Source organism: Odontesthes bonariensis, chromosome 6, assembly GCF_027942865.1.
Source record: "Odontesthes bonariensis isolate fOdoBon6 chromosome 6, fOdoBon6.hap1, whole genome shotgun sequence".
Taxonomy (NCBI): domain Eukaryota; kingdom Metazoa; phylum Chordata; class Actinopteri; order Atheriniformes; family Atherinopsidae; genus Odontesthes; species Odontesthes bonariensis.
Genome location: NC_134511.1, coordinates 26,398,103 through 26,423,261, shown reverse-complemented (window position 1 = coordinate 26,423,261; position 25,159 = coordinate 26,398,103). Strand labels below are relative to the sequence as shown.

The following is a 25,159-nucleotide window of genomic DNA, read 5'->3' as shown; positions in this document are numbered from 1 at the left end:
ACGAGGCGTACGTAAATGCAGCACACGTGAAAACAGAAGTCATGTGACGTGCGGGGGTCGACGCATTTACGCCATGAACGAAGAAGTCACACGACTCGTTAGTTTCTGTAACTTTGTCTGTGGAATATGAGCAGGATATTAGCTCTAATGTGGGTGGCGGCAGGGCTGCTGTGTGTCGGCACCCTGCACGCGCTGCCACACACTCTTTCACAGGTAACTTTGCTCCTTTATCTGCGCTCTGCGGAGGACGTTTGATTCGGAAGTCTCCGTGCTGTGCTCACAGCTTTTTTTTAGTGGTATTTGCTGTTCGATTAGAATTACTTTTTTTTAATTATTATTTTCATGTATATATATAAACTGTCTTGTCCAATTGCATGTGGATCGAAGCGCCAGAGAATAGATATAAACATGTATTTTTACTCTTTCTTTTTTGGCAAGGTTGGATAATGGAGATTCATTTGACCTGATTCGTGTAGATTTTCTAGTGAGTTATATATATCTATGAATATATCATCCATAAAAATAAAGCTAAATAGAATAGATCGTCTTTCCTGTTATTTATTTTTTTTTTTTTAACATTCTGACCAGCAAAAGAAAAAGAATGTTATAAAGAAGGACGTTGAAGAATCCAATGTCGTATTTGTGTTACCCAGAGAAGGCCATGTAGTTTTTGCCCATATCTTTTTCCTCTTGATATCAGGGAATAAAGATCAGTATGACATTGGTGTCTCACCTTAACCAGCCTTCCAGTGAAGGCAGTTACTACTAGCCAGACAAAGGCAGAGACAGAAAGGCTGAATAACAGAAACGGACTTGCAACCCACCACTGAATGTGATGCACATCGGTTCATTTGGAAGTAGGAGTATAATATGACTGAACATTAGTGAACATTACTCCATATATCTGCGTAAAGCCTGCTCCACACCGCTGACTGCAAGTGCATGTTTGAGTGTGCATTTTTAGCCCCGTTGCTTATCATCTGAAGAGCTTTAGCAATAACAGGATTGCTCTGTATGACATGTGCTGTCTGTGCATTTCAATTATTTTTCCTAGTCAAGAAAACATCCCGGTGCCAAGCCAGATCCTGAATTCACAGAGAGGTACTTCAGTCAGACTGTGGACCACTTCAACTTTAACAGTATGGGGAACGGAACATTCGATCAGCGTTACCTGATCACAGGTGAAAGCAGGTTTCTGTAATAAACATAACAAATGCGACAACAAATGGTTGATTCTCATTTCCTCTCCTTTAGAGAAGTACTGGAAGAAAGGCTATGGTCCCATCTTCTTCTACACTGGCAATGAAGGGGACATCTGGGAATTTGCCCTGAACTCTGGATTCATAATGGAGTTAGCTGCTCAACAGAACGCACTGGTCATATTTGGTGAACATGTATGATAGCACTGGTACAACTAATGAAACATGACAGTCAAATGGAGTTTTTTTTTTTTTTTTGATAAGTTATGACTGAGTGGAAGTATATCATTTGATAAAGTGAAATATCTAATGTCTAGCTGGATGTTTAGAGTTGGACTCAGTTTGTCAGAGGATGTTTATTCCCCATAACTGGTTTGTGCTGGAATTGGTTTGTCAATTTATACAGTCTTTTTTTCTGTTTTCATAACGTATAAAACAAAACATGACATGGAATTGTGATAATTATTAAGATTCAAAATACAGAAGCAGCATAGAAAACACTGAGAGCACATTTACAAGAAAAGTGATTTTTCTGGTGTTAGAAAGCTCCATCACTTCATCTTGTTTGACGAGTGATACTTACAGCTCATTGGAGAAAAGAGAGTAGAAAAGTTTCTGGAGAGGAGTCATGACTTTGGGCACTGCAGAGGTACTTTGTTCAGCTGAGGGAGGGGGAAGAAAAGGATAAAAACATTGGGCATGAGGAGGGCATTCTGGAAATTTGGGCAAATCTTGTGTCACATCTGTTACTGGTTACATCTGTAGTCGATTTGATGCTACTGTAGACCTGAATACATCTGATAATACAGCTAAACCTCCTCACTAATGGGTGTTTGCAGTTCTCTGTTTGTACTGCTGACATCCAGGCCCTCCACTCTTTCTTTACTTGGACTTGAATTTTGAGGCAGAGCTGAAAAGATGATCAATTTGGCCCATGTGCATGTCCTATATCATATTGCAGGGCTCAAACGACTTGACAATTGACAAATAACGATCACATACAGCAGTGTTTCTCATTTCCGGTCCTCAAGTACCACTGCCCTGCATTTTTTCAATGTTTCCCTCCAGCACACCTGATTCAAACGATCAACTCAGTGCAGTGGCCTGATCAGGAGCCATTCATTTGAATCAGGTGTGCTGGAGGAGGGAACCATCGAAAACATGCAGGGCAGTGGAACTCGAGGACCGGAATTGAGAAACACTGACATACAGCACTTAGATCTACCATTTATAGAAATGTATAGAACATTTACAGATTCATAGAAAAGCTTTAGCCTTTCTGCATTTGTTTTGAATTCTTGAGTGACCTCATCTCTCTCTCTCTCTCTCTCTCTCTCTCTCTCTCTCCCATAGAGGTACTATGGCCGATCTCTGCCATTTGGCAAAGACTCCTTTAACATCCCTCTAGTGGGCCTGCTAACAGTAGAGCAGGCCCTTGCTGACTATGCCGTCATGATCACTGAGCTGAAACAGCAACTGGCAGCCCCTGACTGTCCCGTGATCGTGTTTGGTGGCAGGTAATATTCAGCTGAATGACTGTGGTGTTGGTGTCGTCCTTTTGTGCTACTAGCTGAGCACTTCCAGGGTAGTGCTACTACCAGGGTGTTTCAATTAGGTGTTTCAGATCCCTTTTATTTACATGTAATAATGATTCCTTTTGACTGATGTTATGTAATGCAACCAGCGTTCATGGCATTAACATATTATTAATGTTAGGGTCAAGAGTCCAGAGCAATGAGGAGTGTGGGAAAAGAAGAGAAGAAGCAGGTTGGAGGAAAGTGTCAGAGGTGCTGTGTGATAAAAGAGTATCAGCAAGAATAAAAGGAAAGGTGTATAAGATGGTGGTGAGACCAGTGATGTTTTATGGCTCAGAGGCAATGGCACTGAGGAAAAGACAGGAGGAAGAGCTGGAGGTAGCACAGAGGAAAATGCTGAGGTTCTCTTTGGGAGGGACAAGAATGGACAGGATCAGGAATTAGTACGTCTGAGGAACAGCGCATGTAAATGGAACGGTAAATGGACTGTACTTGTGTAGCAGCTCATTGTGTGTCTAGCTGACCACTCGAAGCACTTCTAACACTACATGTCTGGAGCCAGACTGAGATGGTTTGAATATGTACAGAGGAGGGATACTGAATAAATGGGTAAAAGGACGCTGAGGTTGGAACCACCAGGCAGGAGACCTAGAGAAAGACCACAAAGGAGATTACTGGATGCAGTGAGTGTGAGGGAAGAGAATGCAGAGTGTAGGGTTAGACGGAGGCAGCTGATTCGCTGTGGCGACCCCTGAAGGGAACAGCTGAAAGGAAAAGAAGAAGAAGAAGAATACCACTAAACTTACATTGTTGAATAATCTCAAATTTAAAAAGGCCAACTCAGGCTTGTCTCGTAGCCTTGATTTGTATACTGTTTTTGAAATAGTTTTAGCCTTGAAGTCCATTGTTGTTCATTTAAGTGTTATTTTTGTTGAGTTACTGATTGAAATTGGGTGTTTTTTCAGACAATAAAAAAAAAGCCTTCCCCTTGAGATGTTGAAAAAGGGCTTCACTCAATGAATACATTATTTGTTGTTGACTAATATTGTGATTCACATTGTTGCATATCAACAAATCATTTCAGTTTTAGATTGTGCATACATCATGTATCCACCTCTGCAAAGAAATCCTTTGAGCTAAACTGGAAGCTGCAGTTCTAGTGACAGCATGTAATCCTTCAAAACCTTTCACTCTGAATTATTGTTGAAAATCAAAGACCCAATATAACAATAGCTCAGCCATTTTTTCTCCTTTCAATACCTCATTGACCAGCTAGGCAGAAACCCATTTTTTTTTTGTCTTGAGCCCTTTGGATGATAAAAAAAGTAAATTCTTTCATTTGCTAATCCTAGACTATCTCATCTGTGCCTGCAGCTATGGTGGAATGCTGTCAGTCTATATGAGACTCAAGTACCCAAACATTGTGGCTGGAGCTCTGGCAGCCAGCGCCCCCATCCTATCTACTGCTGGTTTGGGAGACACAAGACAGTTTTTCAGAGATGTTACAGCTGTAAGTGCCTACATCATGTTCTTTCCTTTGTTGGCAGACCATTTCTGATTTCTGGATTTTGTGTGATTTGAAGACAAGAACACTGACACTAAAATGTATGTGATTGTTTTTTGGTCACAGAAAGGTGATCTAAACACCAAGTTGCAAGTATAGACAAACACAGTGCGCTTAAGATAATAAAAGGCTATAAATCTGTTAGTCTGTAAATGGCACGATATGCTTAATGCACAAGACACAGATCGGAAGTTCATCATTTACGTTTGAGCTTCTGATAAGAAATATAACATGGATACAAAATGTTGCTGTTGTAATGTTGTGTATTTCCCATTGAGTCATGATACAGAGCACCAAAGTAAATGTAGTGTATGAAGATGTTTCATGAGTTTTGTTATAGAAAGCAACCACAGCTTTAATCAGCCCACACAGAGCAGAGATGATGATGTGCATATTCTTTTCACTATTTCTAAAAGATGCGATCACAAAACTTTTTACTGTAACAAAAGCAGAGTTAGGGAATCCCAGGTGGCTTTTCACTTGTGTGGTCAGTGCATTTACACTTTAAAACCAAAGCAGGAAGATGTGGAGCTTCAAGGTCAGACAAGTTTGAAATGCAAAAGACATATAAAACAGCCAAATAATTTTTTAATCGTGTTAAACTTTTTGTTGAAGGCTAATAAAGAAAAGGAAGAATATTATTTTTGAAGAGGGTTTGTGTAAATGCCTATTAAATCTTTAAAATGACTATGAACAAACATGAACATTATCAACCGACTTTGTATGCGTGCGAGAGAACCAGCAACTTACTTGTATTGCAACTTGTTTCTCTACGTTAGTATACTTACTTGTATTGCAACTTGTTTCTCTATATTAGTATACTTACTTGTATTGCAACTTGTTTCTCTACATTAGTGTACTTACTTGTATTGCAACTTGTTTCTCTACATTAGTATACTTACTTGTATTGCAACTTGTTTCTCTACATTAGTATACTTACTTGTATTGCAACTTGTTTCTCTACATTAGTGTACTTACTTGTATTGCAACTTGTTTCTCTACATTAGTATACTTACTTGTATTGGAACTTGTTTCTCTACGTTAGTATACTTACTTGTATTGCAACTTGTTTCTCTACGTTAGTATACTTACTTGTATTGCAACTTGTTTCTCTACATTAGTGTACTTACTTGTATTGCAACTTGTTTCTCTACGTTAGTATACTTACTTGTATTGCAACTTGTTTCTCTACATTAGTGTACTTACTTGTATTGCAACTTGTTTCTCTACATTAGTATACTTACTTGTATTGCAACTTGTTTCTCTACATTAGTATACTTACTTGTATTACAACTTGTTTCTATACATTAGTGTACTTACTTGTATTGCAACTTGTTTCTCTACATTAGTATACTTACTTGTATTGCAACTTGTTTCTCTACATTAGTATAATTACTTGTATTGCAACTTGTTTCTCTATATTAGTATACTTACTTGTATTGCAACTTGTTTCTATACATTAGTATACTTACTTGTATTGCAACTTGTTTCTCTACATTAGTGTACTTACTTGTATTGCAACTTGTTTCTCTACATTAGTATACTTACTTGTATTGGAACTTGTTTCTCTACATTAGTATACTTACTTGTATTGGAACTTGTTTCTCTACGTTAGTATACTTACTTGTATTGCAACTTGTTTCTCTACATTAGTATACTTACTTGTATTGGAACTTGTTTCTCTACGTTAGTATACTTACTTGTATTGCAACTTGTTTCTCTACATTAGTATACTTACTTGTATTGCAACTTGTTTCTCTACATTAGTATACTTACTTGTATTGCAACTTGTTTCTCTACATTAGTGTACTTACTTGTATTGCAACTTGTTTCTCTACATTAGTATACTTACTTGTATTGCAACTTGTTTCTCTACATTAGTATACTTACTTGTATTGCAACTTGTTTCTCTACATTAGTATACTTACTTGTATTGCAACTTGTTTCTCTACATTAGTGTACTTACTTGTATTGCAACTTGTTTCTCTACGTTAGTATACTTACTTGTATTGCAACTTGTTTCTCTACATTAGTATACTTACTTGTATTGCAACTTGTTTCTCTACGTTAGTATACTTACTTGTATTGCAACTTGTTTCTCTACGTTAGTATACTTACTTGTATTGCAACTTGTTTCTCTACATTAGTATACTTACTTGTATTGCAACTTGTTTCTCTACATTAGTATACTTACTTGTATTGCAACTTGTTTCTCTACATTAGTGTACTTACTTGTATTGCAACTTGTTTCTCTACATTAGTATACTTACTTGTATTGCAACTTGTTTCTCTACATTAGTATACTTACTTGTATTGCAACTTGTTTCTCTACATTAGTATACTTACTTGTATTGCAACTTGTTTCTCTACATTAGTGTACTTACTTGTATTGCAACTTGTTTCTCTACATTAGTATACTTACTTGTATTGCAACTTGTTTCTCTACATTAGTATACTTACTTGTATTGCAACTTGTTTCTCTACATTAGTATACTTACTTGTATTGCAACTTGTTTCTCTACATTAGTATACTTACTTGTATTGCAACTTGTTTCTCTACATTAGTATACTTACTTGTATTGCAACTTGTTTCTCTACATTAGTATACTTACTTGTATTGCAACTTGTTTCTCTACATTAGTATACTTACTTGTATTGCAACTTGTTTCTCTACATTAGTATACTTACTTGTATTGCAACTTGTTTCTCTACATTAGTATACTTACTTGTATTGCAACTTGTTTCTCTACATTAGTATACTTACTTGTATTGCAACTTGTTTCTCTACATTAGTATACTTACTTGTATTGCAACTTGTTTCTCTACATTAGTATACTTACTTGTATTGCAACTTGTTTCTCTACATTAGTGTACTTACTTGTATTGCAACTTGTTTCTCTACATTAGTGTACTTACTTGTATTGCAACTTGTTTCTCTACATTAGTATACTTACTTGTATTGCAACTTGTTTCTCTACATTAGTATACTTACTTGTATTGCAACTTGTTTCTCTACATTAGTATACTTACTTGTATTGCAACTTGTTTCTCTACATTAGTATACTTAAGCCCAATTCGCACGGGATAAGTATTACCTATGGATCACTGGTAATTCATTGTCATGGGCTGCTCTGTTATGAGGATGTCTCAAAAAACGTGTCCTGGAGGTGGTATCTCAGTAGAATGATACAACGCCATTTCACCATAGAAGCCTTTAAATTCAGAATTCTTATAGATAAGAGTTCTGTCTTGAGCCTGAAATTCTGTCTTAACAATATTACCTAATAGAAGCATGTATGCTTTGCTTTTTCATTCTCAGGACTTCGAGAACATTGCGACGGAATGCAGAGATGCTGTGAGAGGAGCTTTTCATCAGCTGAAAGAATTAGCTGAGTGTCAAGGTAAGTCTTTCTGAAGAGGTTGGCTGTAATTTGACGGTTTCACCTAAACAATCAGAATATGGTTTTTTGTTTGATTTCAAGGACTTCTGACAGTGTTATATGTCAGGTGGAAATCTTAATGGAGACCCAGGTCAGAATAAAGAACTAACACTCACTACCGTCTTTCTGCTGGTGTCAGATTACAGTCGCATCCAGTCAGAACTTGCCCTGTGTCACCCTCCATCATCCAGTCAGGACATCCACCAGCTCAACGGCCTTCTGAGAAATGCCTTTACTCTGATGGCCATGCTGGACTACCCTTACAGCACTTCCTTCATGGGCAACATGCCGGCCAACCCTGTCAAGGTAAATGTGCTGTATGAGGAGTAAAATAAAAAAATAAATGAAGTCCCTAACATGTAAGAGTAGAATAAGCAGTGAACATCATGTTTGAGCATTTCCATTTCAGAGCTTTAGTGTACCAAAACATAGTTTCAGACAGCCGGGGTTCCATCCACAAACTAAGTAAAACAATCCCAGCTGCTTGTGCGTCAGATTCAGGGGCATTATCAGCGGTTGCTTAGTCAAGCAGAGGAGTCAAGACCATTTGAACTGTGAACTGCATGTGCAAATGTCCGTACTACTATGAGGTCTTCCACTGGTTTATGAACTGATTTTCCATTCTATATGAAAGTTTTCCATTTGGTTGTTGCCTTGTGGGGTTTGTGGGGCCAGAATAGGACATCTGTCTGGATGAGCTATGGCAGCTCTATGCTATCAGCAAATGCTAGTGCGACCTTGGTCAATCTCATTATACCTAAAACAGCAAAATAAACATTTAACAAAACATTTAAGAAAATACTTCTACTCATTAGAATGGACTGCAAACTGTGTTAAATTAAAACCATAAAGAAAGTAAATGCCTATTTACTAAAGGAATTGTATATTAGAAAGTATTTAGAGTTCAAGTAACTGAACCACAATCCATAAGGACAGTGCACCCAAAATGAATAAAACAAAATAAAACTAGCAAAACTGTCTGTGGAAAGTGTCAAATGGCAATAAAATAGCTAAATGAATAACTATTCACCCATAAATGAATGTCCTGGCCAGAGGTTTCTCTCATTGGGCCTTATTCACCAACAGTTTTTAAGAACAAATTTCTTAAGTCCTACTTATGCACTTTTTACCTGTCCTGGATCCTGTTCTTGGGTCAGAATAAATCCTACCAACACTCTTACGTACATTTGAACATTGTCATCTTTAAACAAAATAAGCGTTGCTGTCTTCTGTTGGGAAGTTCAATAAAATACAAGCATTGGAGTCATTTTTTTGTCAGAGAGCTGCACGGTGGTGTGGTGATTAGCACCGTCGCCTTGCAGGAAGAGGAATCCTGTATACTTTCGGTGTGTAGTTCTCCCATGTTCTCCCGTGTTGTCTCCCTGTGTACTCTGGCTTTCTCCCACCGTCCAAAAACATGCATGCTAGGTTAATTGGTGACTCTAAATTGTCCCTAGGAGTGAGTGTGAGCGTGGCTGGTTGTTTGTCTCTGTGTGGCCCTGTGATGGACTGGCGATTTAGAGTTTCCACCTTTTTCATACTTAGCGTATGAGTGGCTTTTCTTCATCACAGGCCTGCTCACAAAATGGCAGATTTACTGTTGCTGCTAGATATTGTAGATCAGCCCCTTCAGGCCCTTTTATTACCATGCAGAGCGTGATGAGTACTTATTTGAACGCTTTAGGCTACCAAGAGCTGTTCTCATGGACCTTTGCATTGATTTAGAGCCAGCACTGCCGAGCCATACACAGTGGTCCAACCCTGTTCCACTACATGTGCAGGTTCTCCCAACCTTGGGTTTTTTGGCCACTGGAAGATTTCAGCAGCAGCAGGGAGACAGGGTGGGCATATCACAGCAGCCCATCAGCTGCACTCGTGGATGCAATAAATCAACTGGCCTCATATTCTTCTCTGTCCTGACAGAACAGTGTTTTTTTTGTGTTTTTTGTCTCCATCTCGTCCATCCGTCCTACAGCGCACTTACACCCGTGAGTTCCAGCTCGACGTTCCTGCAGAACCATATTTATGGACCTAAAACCCGCAGATGCTGAAGAGCTATAGGATTGCGGCCAATGGAAAGCAGTTTGAGGGATTATTCCATGTCCTTGATCAAGGCAATTCCTTCTCTAGTTTGCACTGTGTCAGCACTACTTGGATATGTGGTCACACTAGTTAGACATGCTGTCCAATTAGTTGAACAAAAAGTCCTACTAGTGACTCTTTTTCAGGAGCTAGTGACACTTTTGTCGAACTAGTTCCAGTAAAATCCTAACTAGTGACACCAGAAGCTGCACTAGTAGCAGCCAAATCAACACAAGTGAGCTTTTTGACTGGTGTGACTCGTGACATCTCCACTAGTTCACAAGTAGTAAATGTTTTAGATCTCACTAGTTACACTAGTGAAGACAAAAAGTCTCAGACTGGTGTAACTAGTAGGTTCTTGAGCCTCACAAGTGTAACTAGTAACATCAAAAGATGTTTTTACTAGTTAACTAGTAAAGTTATAAAATTCTGTACTAGAGACACGAGTGTTACTTTGTGGCTTTCACTGGTTAACAAGTGCAATAATTGTCAGTTACTTGTAACTAGTAAGGTATTTAGCTGCTAAGTGTTAACATGTTGGAGTTTTTGCTGCTTACTAGTTAACTAGTCAGACTTTGATTGTTACTAGTCTGGTTCAAGGGGCCACTAGTCTGTCATTTCGCTGCTACTAGGGCAGCTTCTGGTGTCACTAGTGAGGATTTTGCTGGAACTAGTTCAACTAAAGTGTCACTAGCTCCTAGAACTTTTTGTTCAACTAGTTGGAAAGCATGTGAAAAGCAGTGCAGTAGTCTGTTCGAGGATCCAAATCTTTACTACTACTGACTGCTGTGCTTTTAATACTTTAAATGCTCCAAAATCTTTATTGTATTCTTTCCCAGATCATGTTTGTGTTTGCATTCGTGTAGAATCTGCTCAGAAAGATTTACATGGTCAACATTCCCCACCTTTTCTTTTCTTGTTTCCTTCCTTCCTTTGCTTATATTATGTTATTGAATGGCGGTATAATAGAAACTGGGATTTATGAGTAATCTGAGTTTATATTTGAAGTTCACAAAAGAGTACAGTTAAACTAATTATACTTTCACATGAAAGCCTTTCTGTGTTCCCTGCAAATTCCCTTAAAGTAGATATTTTCGGCTGTTTTGGAGGCATCGCTTATTTAAACAATGAATTTCAGTGTTCAGGTCAAGAGACTGAGAAAAATGCTGTGATTTTAATCATAGTCCTGTTGAAGAAGCCAGTCTTTTTTTTAACCTTCTTGACTGAATGCTTGAGATTTGTGAGCAGAAGTTGCTGATGGATGGTGGAATCCATTCTTTATCTCCACAATGTTTCTGCACATTCTGATTTTAGTGCTGACGTGGCGTATGAGGCTCTTTTCTACGGATGCCACTGTTAATGTTGACCCTGCTTGTGCATCAGTACTGTACTGTGCATAATCCTCTTGTGTCAGTCGCAGGTTTGTGAAACACCCTGCTGTCAGATGGGGGTTTGTTTGGCCTTGCTGCCCAGCAGACTTGCACTCATATCTTTTTTTTATTCTTGCTTTCAACTTAAACTCAGCGGTTCACCTTCCTTCATAACATTTTACACAATGGAAACTGTGTACTTGAAGTGCTTGTCAGGCATCAGAGGACTTTCACTTACTGCTTAGAGTCGTCTGTGAGCTACTATCAGCTGAATTCAGAATATTAGTTCTTGGTCTGCATAATTAATCTTACTGAGAATTAAAGCCTAAGAGCTTCATGACGTTCTGCAACTTCACAAATAGGCTTGTTGTCAGTTTTTCGAGCTGATTAAATGAAGTAAAGTGAAGTCCATTTAATGTTTGAAGAAATGTTTCCGTCACTCCTTTTCACTTAGAAATCAAAGTCATTAAGACTTACACTTTTGCATCTTTACATATTGACCAAACATAAATAACACTGATATATAAAAATATATTCCAGATGTGATCTGTATGAAACTCATACAATATACTGTAGATTGTTGTATACACAATAGTTATTGCCAAAGTTCCTGGTATTTCTATTATGACCAATGAATGGAAAACAGTGATGGTTGCTAGATAAGATCTTTAAATTTAGAATTCTATAAGACTGAAGTTGACGCATTGTGTGACATGCTTTCCAGGTGGCCTGTAAAACCATGCTCAGAGGATCTGACCTGCTGGCTAACCTCAGGGACACTGCAGGTACATCATGCAAATCAACACTCGTACGATGAAGTGTAGAATTTTGCGTGCATCGCTTTTAACAGAATTAGGACAACTCTTAATTGCTGTACCGGGTAGCTTGTAACTAATGTCTGAAGTCATGCCAGTTTGTTTCCAAATGAAATGTTTATTTGAAATGATACAGAGCATACAGCTTCTTGTGTACAGGGTGTGTGGAACATCTGCTCGCATTGTAGGTTTTCTTTAACAAACAAAATAAGCATCCAGCACATCTTGATCTAGATTTGTTACAGGCTACACGGTGCTTTTTTTTCTCCATCACACATTCACAAACAGATGGACACATCAATAGGCAATGTTGAGTTAAGTGTCTTGCCCAAAGACACTTCAACATGTGGTCCAGGAAAGCCGGGAGTTGAACCACGACCTTGCTGTTGGCAGACGACTGCTCTTTCTCCTGAGCTACATCCGCCTCGGCTTTATTTGAAGTGAAGTAGTGTCCAAACCTGAAAATAAGACCGAAAAGGATATTAAAATCAAGCCGTCTTCACTAAATGGTTGCTGCAAATGGGATGATCTATTCACATTTCGTCTCCTTACTGATTGTTTCAGCTTAACTTGCGACTACTGTTTCAGAGCTAGATTTGTAAAAGTCTGAAAAATGTATGAAAGCCAAAAGTCTTTTTATTAACTCGTCTGCTTAAGAAAAAGAGCACAAGTAAAATGTGGAATTGCATCGAAAAGCAAATAACTCCCAAAGCCACGCTTTAAAAAAAAAAGTCGTGTGTGTATTCCGACCTGCAGGGATTGTGTACAACTCTACTGGGCTGCTGACTTGTTTTGACCTGTACAGTCTGTATGTGGAGTGTGCTGATCCTACTGGATGCGGACTGGGCTTCGACAGTCTGGCCTGGGACTACCAGGTACTTCAATATGCACTGACACACAATATATTCTGTTGTTGTTATAAAGAGTATTTATAGTGAATGCAAAGATATTCTGATTTCAGGTTGGTATCAGTTTGCACTGCTTAACGTTGTCTCAGTGCAGGGTTACACTTTGGGTTCATTCTTTAAGACACACTCACACCATGCTCGTTATGACCTCTTCACCTGCATGTTCATGCAATCATCCAATCAGCCAATCATCTGGCAGCAGTACAAAGCATAAGCTGAGAGCTTGATGACAGCCAGTCATTATTTTCTTTTGACTGTGTGGTTCCCTTTACTACCAGTTTACCATCTTCTAATGGTTGTATCCGATTATGGATACAACATGGACGCGTTGCACAGCAAACTAAAGCACTTTGTAGAACCTCGAAAAGGTTGGCTTTGCTTTCAGAACTGCCCCGATTCTTAGTCACATAGATTCAACAAGGTGCTGGAAGCATTCCTCAGAAATAATGAATAAGCTTCTGCACTTGTTGTATTATGTAAACCTCCTGTTCCACCACATGCCAGAGGTGCTGATACACTGAACCGAGATGTCCTTTAGGTGATCACACAGCAGCTCAAATCAGTCCGGGCTTTCTTTGACCGTTACCTGCAGAGCAGTTGCTTACTCGTCAAAAAATTCTTAATAAACCCAAGAGATTGTTGTGGGTTCAAATCTGATTAGACTCATCTACAGTGCCATGTTTAAAGTCCCATACTCTGCCTCCATTTGTGTATGTTATTTTGAACTTCATCAATCCTCTTGACCAACTCTACATGCTGACTTGCACTGGTGTTCTACATGTAATTGGCTGATCTTTAAAGATTTTGAACAAACAGTTGAAATGTACTTGATAAACTGTCTGGTGAGTAAAGACCAACTTTTTGACGAGTAGAAACCTCACAGATGATGCAGAAAGTGGCCTAAACTACAGCATTCCTCACCAATCAGAATTAGAATGAAAATGTTTATATTTGATAGAATTTTGCCTCGTTTTTTATTATGTTGGAACAATATCTCAAGTCGTCTGTGGTGTGTTACTTTGAAAAGAATTTTGACACTCCCCATTCCTCTTTATGATTGCAGGCCTGTACAGAGATTGAAATGTGTTATGAGAGCAACAACTTGACAGACATGTTTCCTCCCATGGCATTCACTGAGAAATCCCGTGAAAATTACTGCTCCAAACGCTGGGGTGTGGTTCCGAGACCTGGCTGGCTTCAGATTCAGTTTTGGGGTGACGGTGAGCCCTGACAATACTAACATTCACTCGAGACTGACTTCAAACATGTACTGACAGTCACAACCCTGATCAGAATAATAGGCACTTATTGTGGGAACAGATTTGAAAATGCCTTCAGAAACAAGTGCACACTACTGATGTCCAAAATGGCTTTGACAGAATGAGCTTAAAAAAGTGCTAATACTAAATGTATTCCTGGACACAGTTGTATTGGTATTATTAGGAAACAACAGCCTTCAAAACTTTCTAGCCATCTTGTTTGATGCTTTAATGAGCTCTCCTGTGTTCAGCACTCTCCACAGCAAGCAACATCATTTTCTCCAACGGTGACCTGGACCCGTGGGCCAACGGAGGGGTGAGTGTTTAACCCAAAAAATAACTTTTTAGTTCACTTTGCTTTGCTTTCCGTCCGAGTTAATCAGGTCTCAACTGTTCCAGGTGCGCAAGTCCCTGAGCTCGTCACTGATAGCCCTCAACATTTCTGGAGGGGCCCATCATCTGGACCTGAGGTAGAATAAAGTGTTGGTCCCTCAAGAGTCTTTCCCGTCCCTTACATGATGTCCATCAAACACAATCTAATGGGACTTTTCTCTCTGCTTGTTTTATGCAGAGGACATAATGAGGCTGACCCACCATCAGTTACCAGTGTTAGAAAGACGGAGTCGGAGCTCATTGCACAGTGGGTGAAGATGGAAAGGAGGAGATTACGAGAGTGAACACGTTTTTTTTCTCTACTGGGATTTATGTACAATTTATTTACAAGACTTCTTTGGTAAAAGTCCATTTCACTTTAAAGCCGTGTAAAAAGTTGTGTTGGAAAATACTGAGGTCATTAAGTTTCCATTCATGTTCCACTCAAACTGAAAATGTGTACAATACCTGCAATACTCACCTTGGAAAGGAGGCAGTGGACCTGATACCAGAATGTGCCATTAACCTGAGGGCTTGGACTAAAGATTGCAGGAGGAGCTCAAATGGAAGTGTTGGACTTAAATCAGAAAGATGCTTAATGTCTTCCCCAATTGAAGCTGATGCCTAACCAACAGACCAAAACCCAAAGATATTCACCTGAAAAACTCTTGACATACCACCAACCATCTGTTTGAGTCAATGATCAACCCAAATATTCTGTTTCTGCTCAATAAAACCTCTTTCCTATCAACATGTTTCATTTTTCAAGATAAAAGGAACTTAATCAGTTATGAACGCATCAAAAACAATTTCTTACTGACTGGTTGAAATAAATTGAATGAAATAAAACCAAAACAGTGAGAACTTTTCAATATTCCAAACAGATTCTGTGCAACGACACCAGGGCGGGATTTCTAATCTGCGTAGGCACTAAAACATGTTTGTCTTTCAAACACATGGACTGAGATGTCTAGAGGAAATGTGTGTGTGGAGGATTTTAGTACCTCATACATTTTAAACCATGCACACTCTGTTTTTTTTAAGGGCAAGTGACAATTGAATCGGTGAAGGGAAAGTGAGTCCTTCTCATTTATTCCTAATTGATTTTGTTCTGTTTGGATACGATTCTGTTATCAGCGCTTCCATCAGCAATTTACAATTCACTTAAAGTATTAATTCATTGTGTACTAATCTTATCCAATCTCTTAAGTTTGCAATGTAAATGTATTGGTTGTAATAATGATGTTTTTGCACAGGCATCCGTAGTCTTCTTTTGGTTTTTCTAAACTTGGTCAGCATCCTTAGCTTTTCTGTTATTCTTCAGCACCCAGTTCCATTAATGGACTACTATACAGTACTTCCTTTTCTTTGATGACTGTCTCAACTTCAGTCAAACTGCACCTTTTCTTTTCCGTTTTCCTTGCCATGTCAACCAATATTTTGTGAAGCAAACTCTTTTTTTTTTTAAACATAAACAAAACAAAATCAAAGCACATTTCGGCCTTTGCACACGCACAAATTTGAATTGGTCCATTCTAAGATGGAATGCTTGGAGGCTCTGAAACAAGCCCTTCTGAGCGGTGATGATGAACATGACACGGTGTATACATGGTGAGGTGTGTGTGCAGCGGTCTGCCTTAACATAATCAGTCTAAAAATACTTCAAACCCACACTGATGGAAGTCTTTTTAGAATAGTTCATATATTTTCAAGTGGTGCCACAGGCATGGCTTTTCATCATTTAAAGCCTCAAGTAAACAACAAATACATTTTCAGCATACCTCAAGAATTATGCTGCAACACATTATTCGGTGGAGAGTTCACAGAGTTCTTGCAGGCAGGATTTACACTCACACTGATAAAGATTAACATTATAAAAATCCTTTTGACTGGTCAGGGGGTTTTTTCTCTCCAAAAAAATGTCCCTTATTTCACCTGGAAAAATAATCTGCAATGATCCCAATGACCACAAATCTGTGGCGAATTTGCAACACGTGCCCATAAAAATAGTTTGAACGGACTGAATTTATCTGAGCAAACACGAAAGGCACATGTTGTCACATGATACAGAAAAAATACACTGCATATACAAGTTTGCTCTCAATACAGATTCACCAAGATCTTTCAATCAACAAGAAAAGCTGGAAAGTAAATTAGTGGCGTTTACTGTCTGAGGACAACTCCTGGAAAAAAGTGCTTACCATGAGCAATTGCAGTTTTAAATACGCATTACAAATCAATTCTAAATGTATGAATCATTTTCTTTCATTTGAAAGAGACTCATAATCTTATTCCCACAAAAATATACATAAAAAATGCTGCTATGGGACAGCACAGGTTTCACAGTTTGTCAGTACATACATTATGTGCAGCAACTCAAATGAGATCAAGGCCATTTGAAAGCCACACAGCAGATGCTGCATTCATGTCATCAGGCAGGGTGAAGAGGTCAGGAGGTCAAGAGCATCACAACCACACCGTGTGTCCACAGCATCAGGAGACGATGACTGTTAGCTCCTTACAAATGCACATTAAGTTCATTTTGCCCAGCTATTAGATACTGCATTTAAATAAAAACAATGTGACAAAGCAGAAGTAATATACAATGATATACAAAGTAATTCTATGACCTGGTCCTTGTAAACTGTTCCAGTGATGTTTTCCTGATATAGTGCATTTTGGAGGATGTAAGCACACAGAAATCTTTGTGTTTGGCTGATCCTGATACAAAAGGAACTTTGTAACAGCTAAAGTCCCAAACAAGTGTCCTGTGCATCCAAACTGAGTTGTTTCTGTTAATAACAATCATTTAATGAAAATTTGAAACAAAGCGATGCTGTCCAGCCTCGAAGCACATTGTAGAACTGGCTCATGTAAAACAATGCTAATGCTAAACTATGTAAAAGTCTTACAGGCAAACAATGATTTAACAAGCAACATATCAGAAATTCCTCGACTCCAAGGTTTCTGAATGCCACCTCTTCCCCTTCTAGAACTCACCAATTTCCACACTAACAAAGGTTTATTCTGTTGTTCGCTGATTTGATGCTGATTTGTTTCAGTGCATTTCAACACTGAATAAGCAGGTGTACTGAGCTATCAATCAGTATTCTTGATGCCTAATGTATTTGTAGGCATCTGTACTTAAACACAAGCATCTGCTTGAAATAAGTTAGGAGAGCGATTCATCATACCGATATCAGAACAGTTCACAAAGAAATGACGTAAATAGCATTTTAAAACAACGTTACAACAGGTATTTTGCCACTTTTTGTGATTCCCAGCCTGAGGAAACCTCTTGGTCAAATAAAACTGGTGTAAATTCAAATTTGAATTGGTATGAATCATTTTGGGCTTAACTGATATGTCTCCAAAGCTGCTAGCAGATTGTTCCTTTATGTAAGCCGCTCACTGCGATGAACTGTCAGCCATCAGGTGATTATTCTGCTGAACAGCGAAGCTGCCTTTAAGACATGAATGGAGCAGAAATATCTGCCCGAGCAGGATGCTCCAAAGTGATCATCTTCAAAGGGAGGGGAACAGTACAAACTGGGAAGTTATCCGCTTCTCCTTGCCCTTTAATGGAAACTCAGCCAGGGAAGTCAGACTGCAAGAGAGCTGGTGTTCAGACAGCTGACAGCTTCTATTTAAGGTATCCATCATGGAATGTCTCAGAATGGAGATGCAAGAGATTACTTGCTGTCTTATAATGGACTTGGGTGGGTATGGGGGGGGGCAACTTGGAAGTTGTTTTGAACACTTTTTCTATCAGAAAACTTGTAGCTATCACAGACAAACAGCTATTGTGAGCTTTCAAAGTGGAAATGTCAGCATCAGTTTGCATATACCTGAATCATTCCACATTCCGTTTGAATCCCGGTCAGATTGTTCATCTCTGCCGATATCGGAATGTTGGAGGGGGACAGAAACCTCGCTCTGCTTCTTCTGCACCGATGCGCTCATTATGAGAAGTCCACGTAATGAACACACAAACAGTAAGGAAAAGAATGAACTTGACGACTCCACAGCATGAAGGAAGTTTCTTGGGTTCAGGGCCACTGTTCAGAAAACCTTCTGTGACTCCCACAGAAAGCAAAGCCTTTCTTTTGGTGTCACACCAACCCTGAGAACGTTGTTGTGTTGCTGTGGTTTTCACACAGTGGGGGGCCATATGGGCAGGGGATGAGCTTCAGTGTTGAAGACGTACTGATCTAAACTGATAAGGTTGAGGTCATCTGAGAAGAGCAGGTAGAGATATTTTAGCGTCTCTCCCAAGAAGAAGCTTTCCATCTTATCTCTGGGGCTCGGATACTCCGGGTCACGCACGTTGTTGATGGAAGTGTAGCCACCAGAAGAAACCTAAGGAAGAAACAAAGGTTTGTTCACATCAACCCAGTGTTGTTATTTCCATGCCACAACAAAAATGAATGTGTTCCAGGAGCGCTTCTGTCTGTGTGAGGAAACAGATGATCATTTGTGTTAATGTAGGAATGAATTGAATGGATTTATATGTACAAATAATCAATCACTTTCCATCCATGTTGGGATTACCTACACTTATTTACCAGTTTATTTTGGCACCTTACCTTTCTCCCTCCTCTATCTATTCTGAGGATTTCAGATGTTCACTAAGCGTCTCATGTTCCTCCTTCCTGATGTTGCTGTTACTTGGAATCCCCACATCTATCACTGCTGCCTTCTTCTGTAATTTGTCGACGGTTAGCCATCACCAGTCTGGATCTGGAAGCCCCACAGCATCTTAGCTCCGTCACTCTCCACCATCTTTGGAGGACTCTCCAGCTTTGACTTTGGGACTTCCAACCTATACTCGGCACAGATGCTTCTGTACATTATTCCCGTCGGCGTGGCGTTCCATCTATGCCGTACCTGCCTCCATGCTGTCTTTCAGACAGGCTTTTCTAGCTCTAGCTCTGACACTCACTCGCCTGCTTCCTCTTAGTGCACACGCTCAGGGTGCTGGACTTGGGGTGGAATCCTCTGTGCATTGTGGGGAGGCTTCTGTCTCCGCTCAGACTTCATTTCTCATTTTCAGCTGATTCTTCAGGACCTCTTTTGTAGGTGTTTAGTTGTGGCTAACTTCCTTGTTGTGGCTAACATCGTGGTTGCCATTGGCCTGTGGGATCCTAAGGTATTTGTTGTTATGTTTCCTTCTGGTAGTTCAGTCACTTCTGTTGTGATCATCTTTCTTCTCTTAGACATCAGTCGGCCGCATTCATCTCGTCCGAATGACATTTCAACATCCTTGCTGTATATGTCAGTGAATTGATGTCTTGCTCAGTCCTCACACACAACTTGAATCATGTCCACATATAAACAAAATCTCAATACTCATCGTGAGTTGTTGAAACATTTTCCGGGCTTTCTGTGGCATCAGAGGACAGAAATATTACCATAATAAGCAGGTGTACTGAGCTATCAATCAGTATTCTTGACTTTTTGCAGGGGCCCTGATGATACTTTGATTTTTTTATCCTGTAAGTGACTTGTCTGTATCTCTTTATATTACACACACACACGCTTGTTTCATTCGGGGGTAATATGTACCCAATCAGAACAAAACAGAAAACTTGAGAAAGCCAACAATTGTGTGGCTTCCTTTCATCACAGAAACCAGCATCTGTGAAATTCCCCGCCCTGGTTTTAGACCAACCTATGAAGAACCATTCTTATCTTTAGTCTTCACATGCAAAGGTAGTTTTGAAATAGAGCCTCTGTGGATCAGCTTTTGTATCACAAATGTATCACTCCTCCTTTCCTTAGATTTTGTCTCTGTGTTATATGTTGCTGTGTGATTAATGACAACACATGTAACTCAACTGTATTAAAGCCCTGTATTCAACAGCATTTGACACAATGTTGTTCGACAAGAGTCTCCCCGAAGTACCGATCCTTCCATTTCAATTTGACTTTCATTTCATTTTACTGACCTTGGTGTGCTTGTTAAAATTTTGGAGAATCTCCCAGCCCCAGTCTTGGTACTTGTGATCCTTTGTGAACCTGTACAGGTAGAAGAGACTCTCCACTGTCTCAGGTCGTAGGAGGTTATGTCTGTCTGCAAGCTATTTAAAAAAAAGAAAAAAAGAAGACAGACATGAGTCACAGTTCACTTATTTGTAACCAGGGGAAAAAAAATTGTTGTTGAGAACCCCTTTGTTTTTTGCTACCAGTTTTGTACAGCAGGGGGCGTAGTTTGTCATCTCGATGATTGCGATCTCACTAAATTCAGAATGAGCTCTCTGAACGCGAGTGGCTGTGAAGGCTAGCGATGAGGAATTTTTCTTTTAATCCTTCACCGTTTAAGAATTAGTCAGCACAATATTCTTATTTCTTATATTATAGTTCAGTTTCATCTGATGTATCTAATGAAATCCATATTTTGTACTATTACTGTACTAGGAGTGCAAATCGTTACGGCCGGAAAACATTGCAAATGTCAACTTGGAACTTTTGACTGTGTGTTCGGTAGAAAACACTTTTTCATGATCTCCAACATCCTGTTTTGTATTTTTGGTTAATGTAATATGTGGTTTTGTAAATGTACATATCGTGTGTAACAGAAAAAAAGCTTTGTGACGTACTTTATACAACTGCTGAAAGGAGATGTTATGGTGCAGTGTGATGACTCATTTCAATTCAGTTCAATTGAAAGCACCAAATCACAACAAATGTCATCTGAAATCACTTCAAAGATACAGTGCAGTTCAAGCCAATTACAATCCAATTCATTGTAATACAATCATAATCCAATCAAATCGAATTCATTCAATTCCAAATGAGTCCAGTTCACACAATACCAATTTTTTATAAAAGTTGCCTCGTTCAGTGAACTCACAGATTGCATCAAAGCCACCCCTCGATCCAAAGAAGAAACCTCTGGCAGAACCGGCGCTACCATCGGCTTCCACTGCCTGTTTGTCCATTTAGGTGCCACTCTGTGTTTTTGCATTGCCGGTTTTTTTCTCACCGCCTTATTTTCGTACTGTCATAATTATAGTTTTTCACCGTATACATTCTTTTTCATACACCTCCACTGTGCCAAACCATTTCCTTTCTTCTGAACAACCAAAAAATTTAAGAGAGGAAACAAGGACCCAACGGAAACTGTAATTGAAGTTGTGTGCGTCTTCTATCCAGCTTCAAATAACCCCCTCATTTATATTTCTTTTCAAATTTGCTGAATTGTTTGGTCAAATTTTTTCTGTCTGCACACACATAAACAGTGATTGTTAGCAATGAGATATTTGGTTTTATATAACCATTCCACAATAACTTTTTACTTCACATTGGCAATATTTTATACTATTATGGCATCCTTTATCTTGTGAAACTGCTGGCAGTATCTACGGCCACATTTTAACCATTATCTTTGGTACTTTTAACTGTAACTCTTAATTATGTGTTTTGGTCTGCAAAGTTTTTAGAGCTTTTTTGTGATCAAGCTGGTGCTTTCTGGACTTTAAGCTCTGGGAGGTTAATGCTAACTGTTTAATGCACCATCTTTAATCTATGGACCTCCAGACTGCACAAAACTAAGTTGCAATCATTCACCCCCCCCCCCCTCAATTTTAAGGAAAACATTTCACGGGCTCTCTTCTACCTCTGATCCCTAAGTATTTATGCCGATGTCTGTTCCTTGTTCCAGAGGTCTGTTTGTGCCCAATTGAGAAGTGGCATCTTGCCTCTGGCGGTTCAAACTGGACGTTTCCATGCAATCCCAGAAGAGAACAGAAAGTGTCACCTGTGTGACTTAAATGAGGTGGAAAATGATATGCATTTTGTGTTGTACTGTCTTTTTTACCATAAAGTTAGACTTAAGCTCTTCCTTAAATTGACCTTGGAATGTCATGATTTATTTTCTATGTCCGATGAGTGCAGACTTACATATTTGTTGAGCGAGAAGGTGTTTTATTTAGCCCGATATGTGTTGGAAGCTTACCAACAACACAGGAGAGCGCTTTATGTTTGAGTGGGGTTTTTGTTTACTGAGGACTGTGTACGCTGGATTATCAATTATGAAGATGTTCTTTTGACTATTGCTTTTTGTTGCTTGTGGCGTGTCTTGTAAGCCCATGTGGGCTGGGCACCTTTTTGGTGTATGACACCGTTTAATAAAAAAAACAAAAAAAAATTGAGATCTCTCCGATTTTGAAATGTCCGACTGTTAGAATTCAGCGCTCTGGGGCTCTAGAACAATATGCCAGAGGAAATGAAGTTGTTTACCTCAGCAACCTCCTTTAAATTTGTCCTTAAAACAGATTCTTATTTTCCTTAAAATATTTGTATTTTTATTTTAGAATGCTTTGATGTTGCTGTAGAGCACTAAAGTTAGAAAGTCATTCATAGTCCAAGAAATCCTGGCAGATAATGTGTGTGCATATAAACGCAGGGAAAGAACTGCAACTGTTAGAAATGTTGTCATAAAAGACAACAAATCTAACTAACACGTTTTGGATACATCTAAAGTTATTCTGGTAAAATAGCCTGTTGTTGGTGTGTATTTTATTGTATAATTAAACGTTTAAGGTATTCAGATCAAATGCTCGCTGATATATTGCTGGTTTTGGGAATAAAAAAAACTGTCTGAGCAACAGATGCTTTACAAAATTGAGATTTTACAACCTGAAACCGACAGAGAAACCATATGACATATGAAATTATCATTGGATTAAAAACAGCAAAGTCAGACAGTCAAACAGTTTCTTATCATCTTAAAGCAGTAATCAAGCATCAAACCAAGCTGACACTTTTTCTAAATTTGCAGCTTCTGCATGAACATCACAAGTTTTACCAGAAACATGAGAAGAAAATGTAGAATTTAACTTATTGATGGCTTTCATTACATCTGAGTGGTCAGTTTCCCTAATCTTAAAGGAACTGATATCACATTCATCAGAGATTGTAGCATTTATATTAGTTACATCACAAGCCAGATCTTTAACAGCTTAAATAAAGAACTCATTAAATCTGTTGGCACAAATGAGTTAATATTTCTTATCAGTATTTATATTTGATCTTATTAAACCACTGCAACAGATCAGAGCAGCAAAGTGCTTTACAGAAAGGTTTAAAAGATTATTAGGATAGTAACAAAAACAATTTAAAAACAACTACGATGGACCAAAGAGCTTTACAAGATGAACAAAATATGATTTTTAAGCAACTTCTGAGCCTGCAGATAAATATGAATTAAATTAAACAGCAACACATTGAATAGAACGAGTGAAATAGAAATAAAAACCATGTGTTTATCATGTGTTTACATGATAACAGTTCAAAGATGCCAATCAAACAGATTAGGCTGTTATCTTTGCTGTTTTAATTGATTAATTAAAGCACTTTGTGCTACATATTTTGTATGAAAAGTGTTGTACAAATAAAGATTGATTGACAGAATGATGATGCTGTATTAAAATTCGGCATTTTCTCCAAGATTATCCGGGGTGAATTTCACCTAGAAACAGAAAGTCCTTTTATCTGACACATACCACATTCAGTCTTCACCAGCTTTGCATATTTTGATGAGAGTAATGCCCTGAACACAAAACCATGAAAATATCTTGTGGGTGAGCCAAAATAGCTCTCGATTATCCACTTAAACACTTGGAAGAACTCAGCCCAGCCACTTCGTTAACTGACATGGGGTGAAGCTTGGTACATGTGACATGTGTGGGAGAGCAGGGCCTTGACGTTGCTCGAAGCATTCTCAGCATGTCTGGATGCTGCTCGAAGCATATATTGTTCAAGGTAAGGATGAACAAACTACACAATGACGAAGATGTAGCAGCATTCTCAGACAGCAGGCGTCAGATAGAGATTAGGTCTGGGCCACATACACACAGAATGATGAAGAGGAGTGTAAGAGGTGGTAACAAGCTGAGGTCATTGAGAATCTCTGTGCATGCTGAAATTAACATGTCTCGGGACGGTCTGTTTAATAAATTCCCCATAAGAGGCTGCAAAGGTGAGTCCAACTCCTTTTTCTCCACAACATATGTAACCTGTCAAGACCTTCAAAAAAGCCTCTTAAAGCCATATGCTAAATCAAACAGGAAGTTGGTTATTTTGAATCAGAGGTGCAGTTTTGGCCTTTTTTGCCTTACATTTTAATGAACTCCTAAAGGCTTCGTCATGAAACCCAGTTTCACTCAGTATAAGCATACAGCTCTTGCCATTAAAAGTAATTGAAAACTTGACCTTTTGTCTAAGGGTGTGGCCGTGGCAACAGCTCGAGTGTGGATGTTTCACTATTTGATAGGAGGTTGATAATTTGATCTTTTGCTTATTACTCTGACTTTCTTTACCACACAAACTTCAAATGTTGACAGATAGCAGGCACCAATTCACCATTCCTCATTTTGAGATTTCTGACTTTTCACATGGCAGCGTGGCAAATTTCGATGTCACGCAATGAAAACTAAAGTCCTTAAAATGACTTATATACTGTATTATCCGAGTGGCACTAAATCTACAGGGTTTCATCATCGTTGTGCCCTGAACATATCTATATGCCGTTATTCTGTCTATCTATAGGCCATAGCCCCGCCCACTGAGGACAGGCAGTGATATCTTTTATATGTTACTCGCTGCTTCTGAA

General features: G+C 38.9%; 2 protein-coding genes across 5 annotated transcripts in view; one reads left to right on the top strand and one right to left on the bottom strand.

The window, feature by feature from the left end:
* The first annotated feature begins 34 nt into the window (after window positions 1-34).
* dpp7 (dipeptidyl-peptidase 7) lies at window positions 35-15,295 on the top strand. Its single transcript, XM_075468159.1, has 13 exons — window positions 35-213; window positions 1,055-1,181; window positions 1,255-1,394; window positions 2,553-2,716; window positions 4,109-4,244; window positions 7,618-7,699; window positions 7,878-8,044; window positions 11,915-11,975; window positions 12,762-12,880; window positions 13,977-14,133; window positions 14,424-14,488; window positions 14,572-14,642; window positions 14,744-15,295. Exons 1-13 carry the CDS (start codon window positions 127-129, stop codon window positions 14,847-14,849), a joined length of 1,482 nt encoding a protein of 493 aa, XP_075324274.1. The 5' UTR covers window positions 35-126; the 3' UTR covers window positions 14,850-15,295.
* LOC142382378 (endoplasmic reticulum mannosyl-oligosaccharide 1,2-alpha-mannosidase-like) overlaps window positions 12,128-25,159 on the bottom strand; it is a 37,501-nt gene continuing 24,469 nt past the window's right edge. For 3 of the 4 annotated variants that reach the window (XM_075468156.1, XM_075468155.1, XM_075468157.1), the window contains 2 exons: window positions 20,493-20,624; window positions 16,226-18,903 (listed from right to left, as the gene is read on the bottom strand). In XM_075468156.1, the coding sequence (XP_075324271.1) occupies window positions 18,697-18,903; window positions 20,493-20,624 (339 nt within the window). In that variant the 3' untranslated portion in view covers window positions 16,226-18,696. Of the gene's footprint in view, window positions 12,464-16,225; window positions 18,904-20,492; window positions 20,625-25,159 lie in introns of those variants that run through there. The other variant, XR_012769933.1, reaches the window with a different exon arrangement.

Bases quoted from the DNA above. Each gene is read 5' to 3' on its own strand.
- dpp7 (XM_075468159.1), top strand. From the start codon at position 127: ATGAGCAGGATATTAGCTCTAATGTGGGTGGCGGCAGGGCTGCTGTGT. The intron at 11,976-12,761 runs GTACATCATGCA...TCCGACCTGCAG, and splicing joins TAACCTCAGGGACACTGCAG to GGATTGTGTACAACTCTACT. The intron at 14,643-14,743 runs GTAGAATAAAGT...TGTTTTATGCAG, and splicing joins GCCCATCATCTGGACCTGAG to AGGACATAATGAGGCTGACC.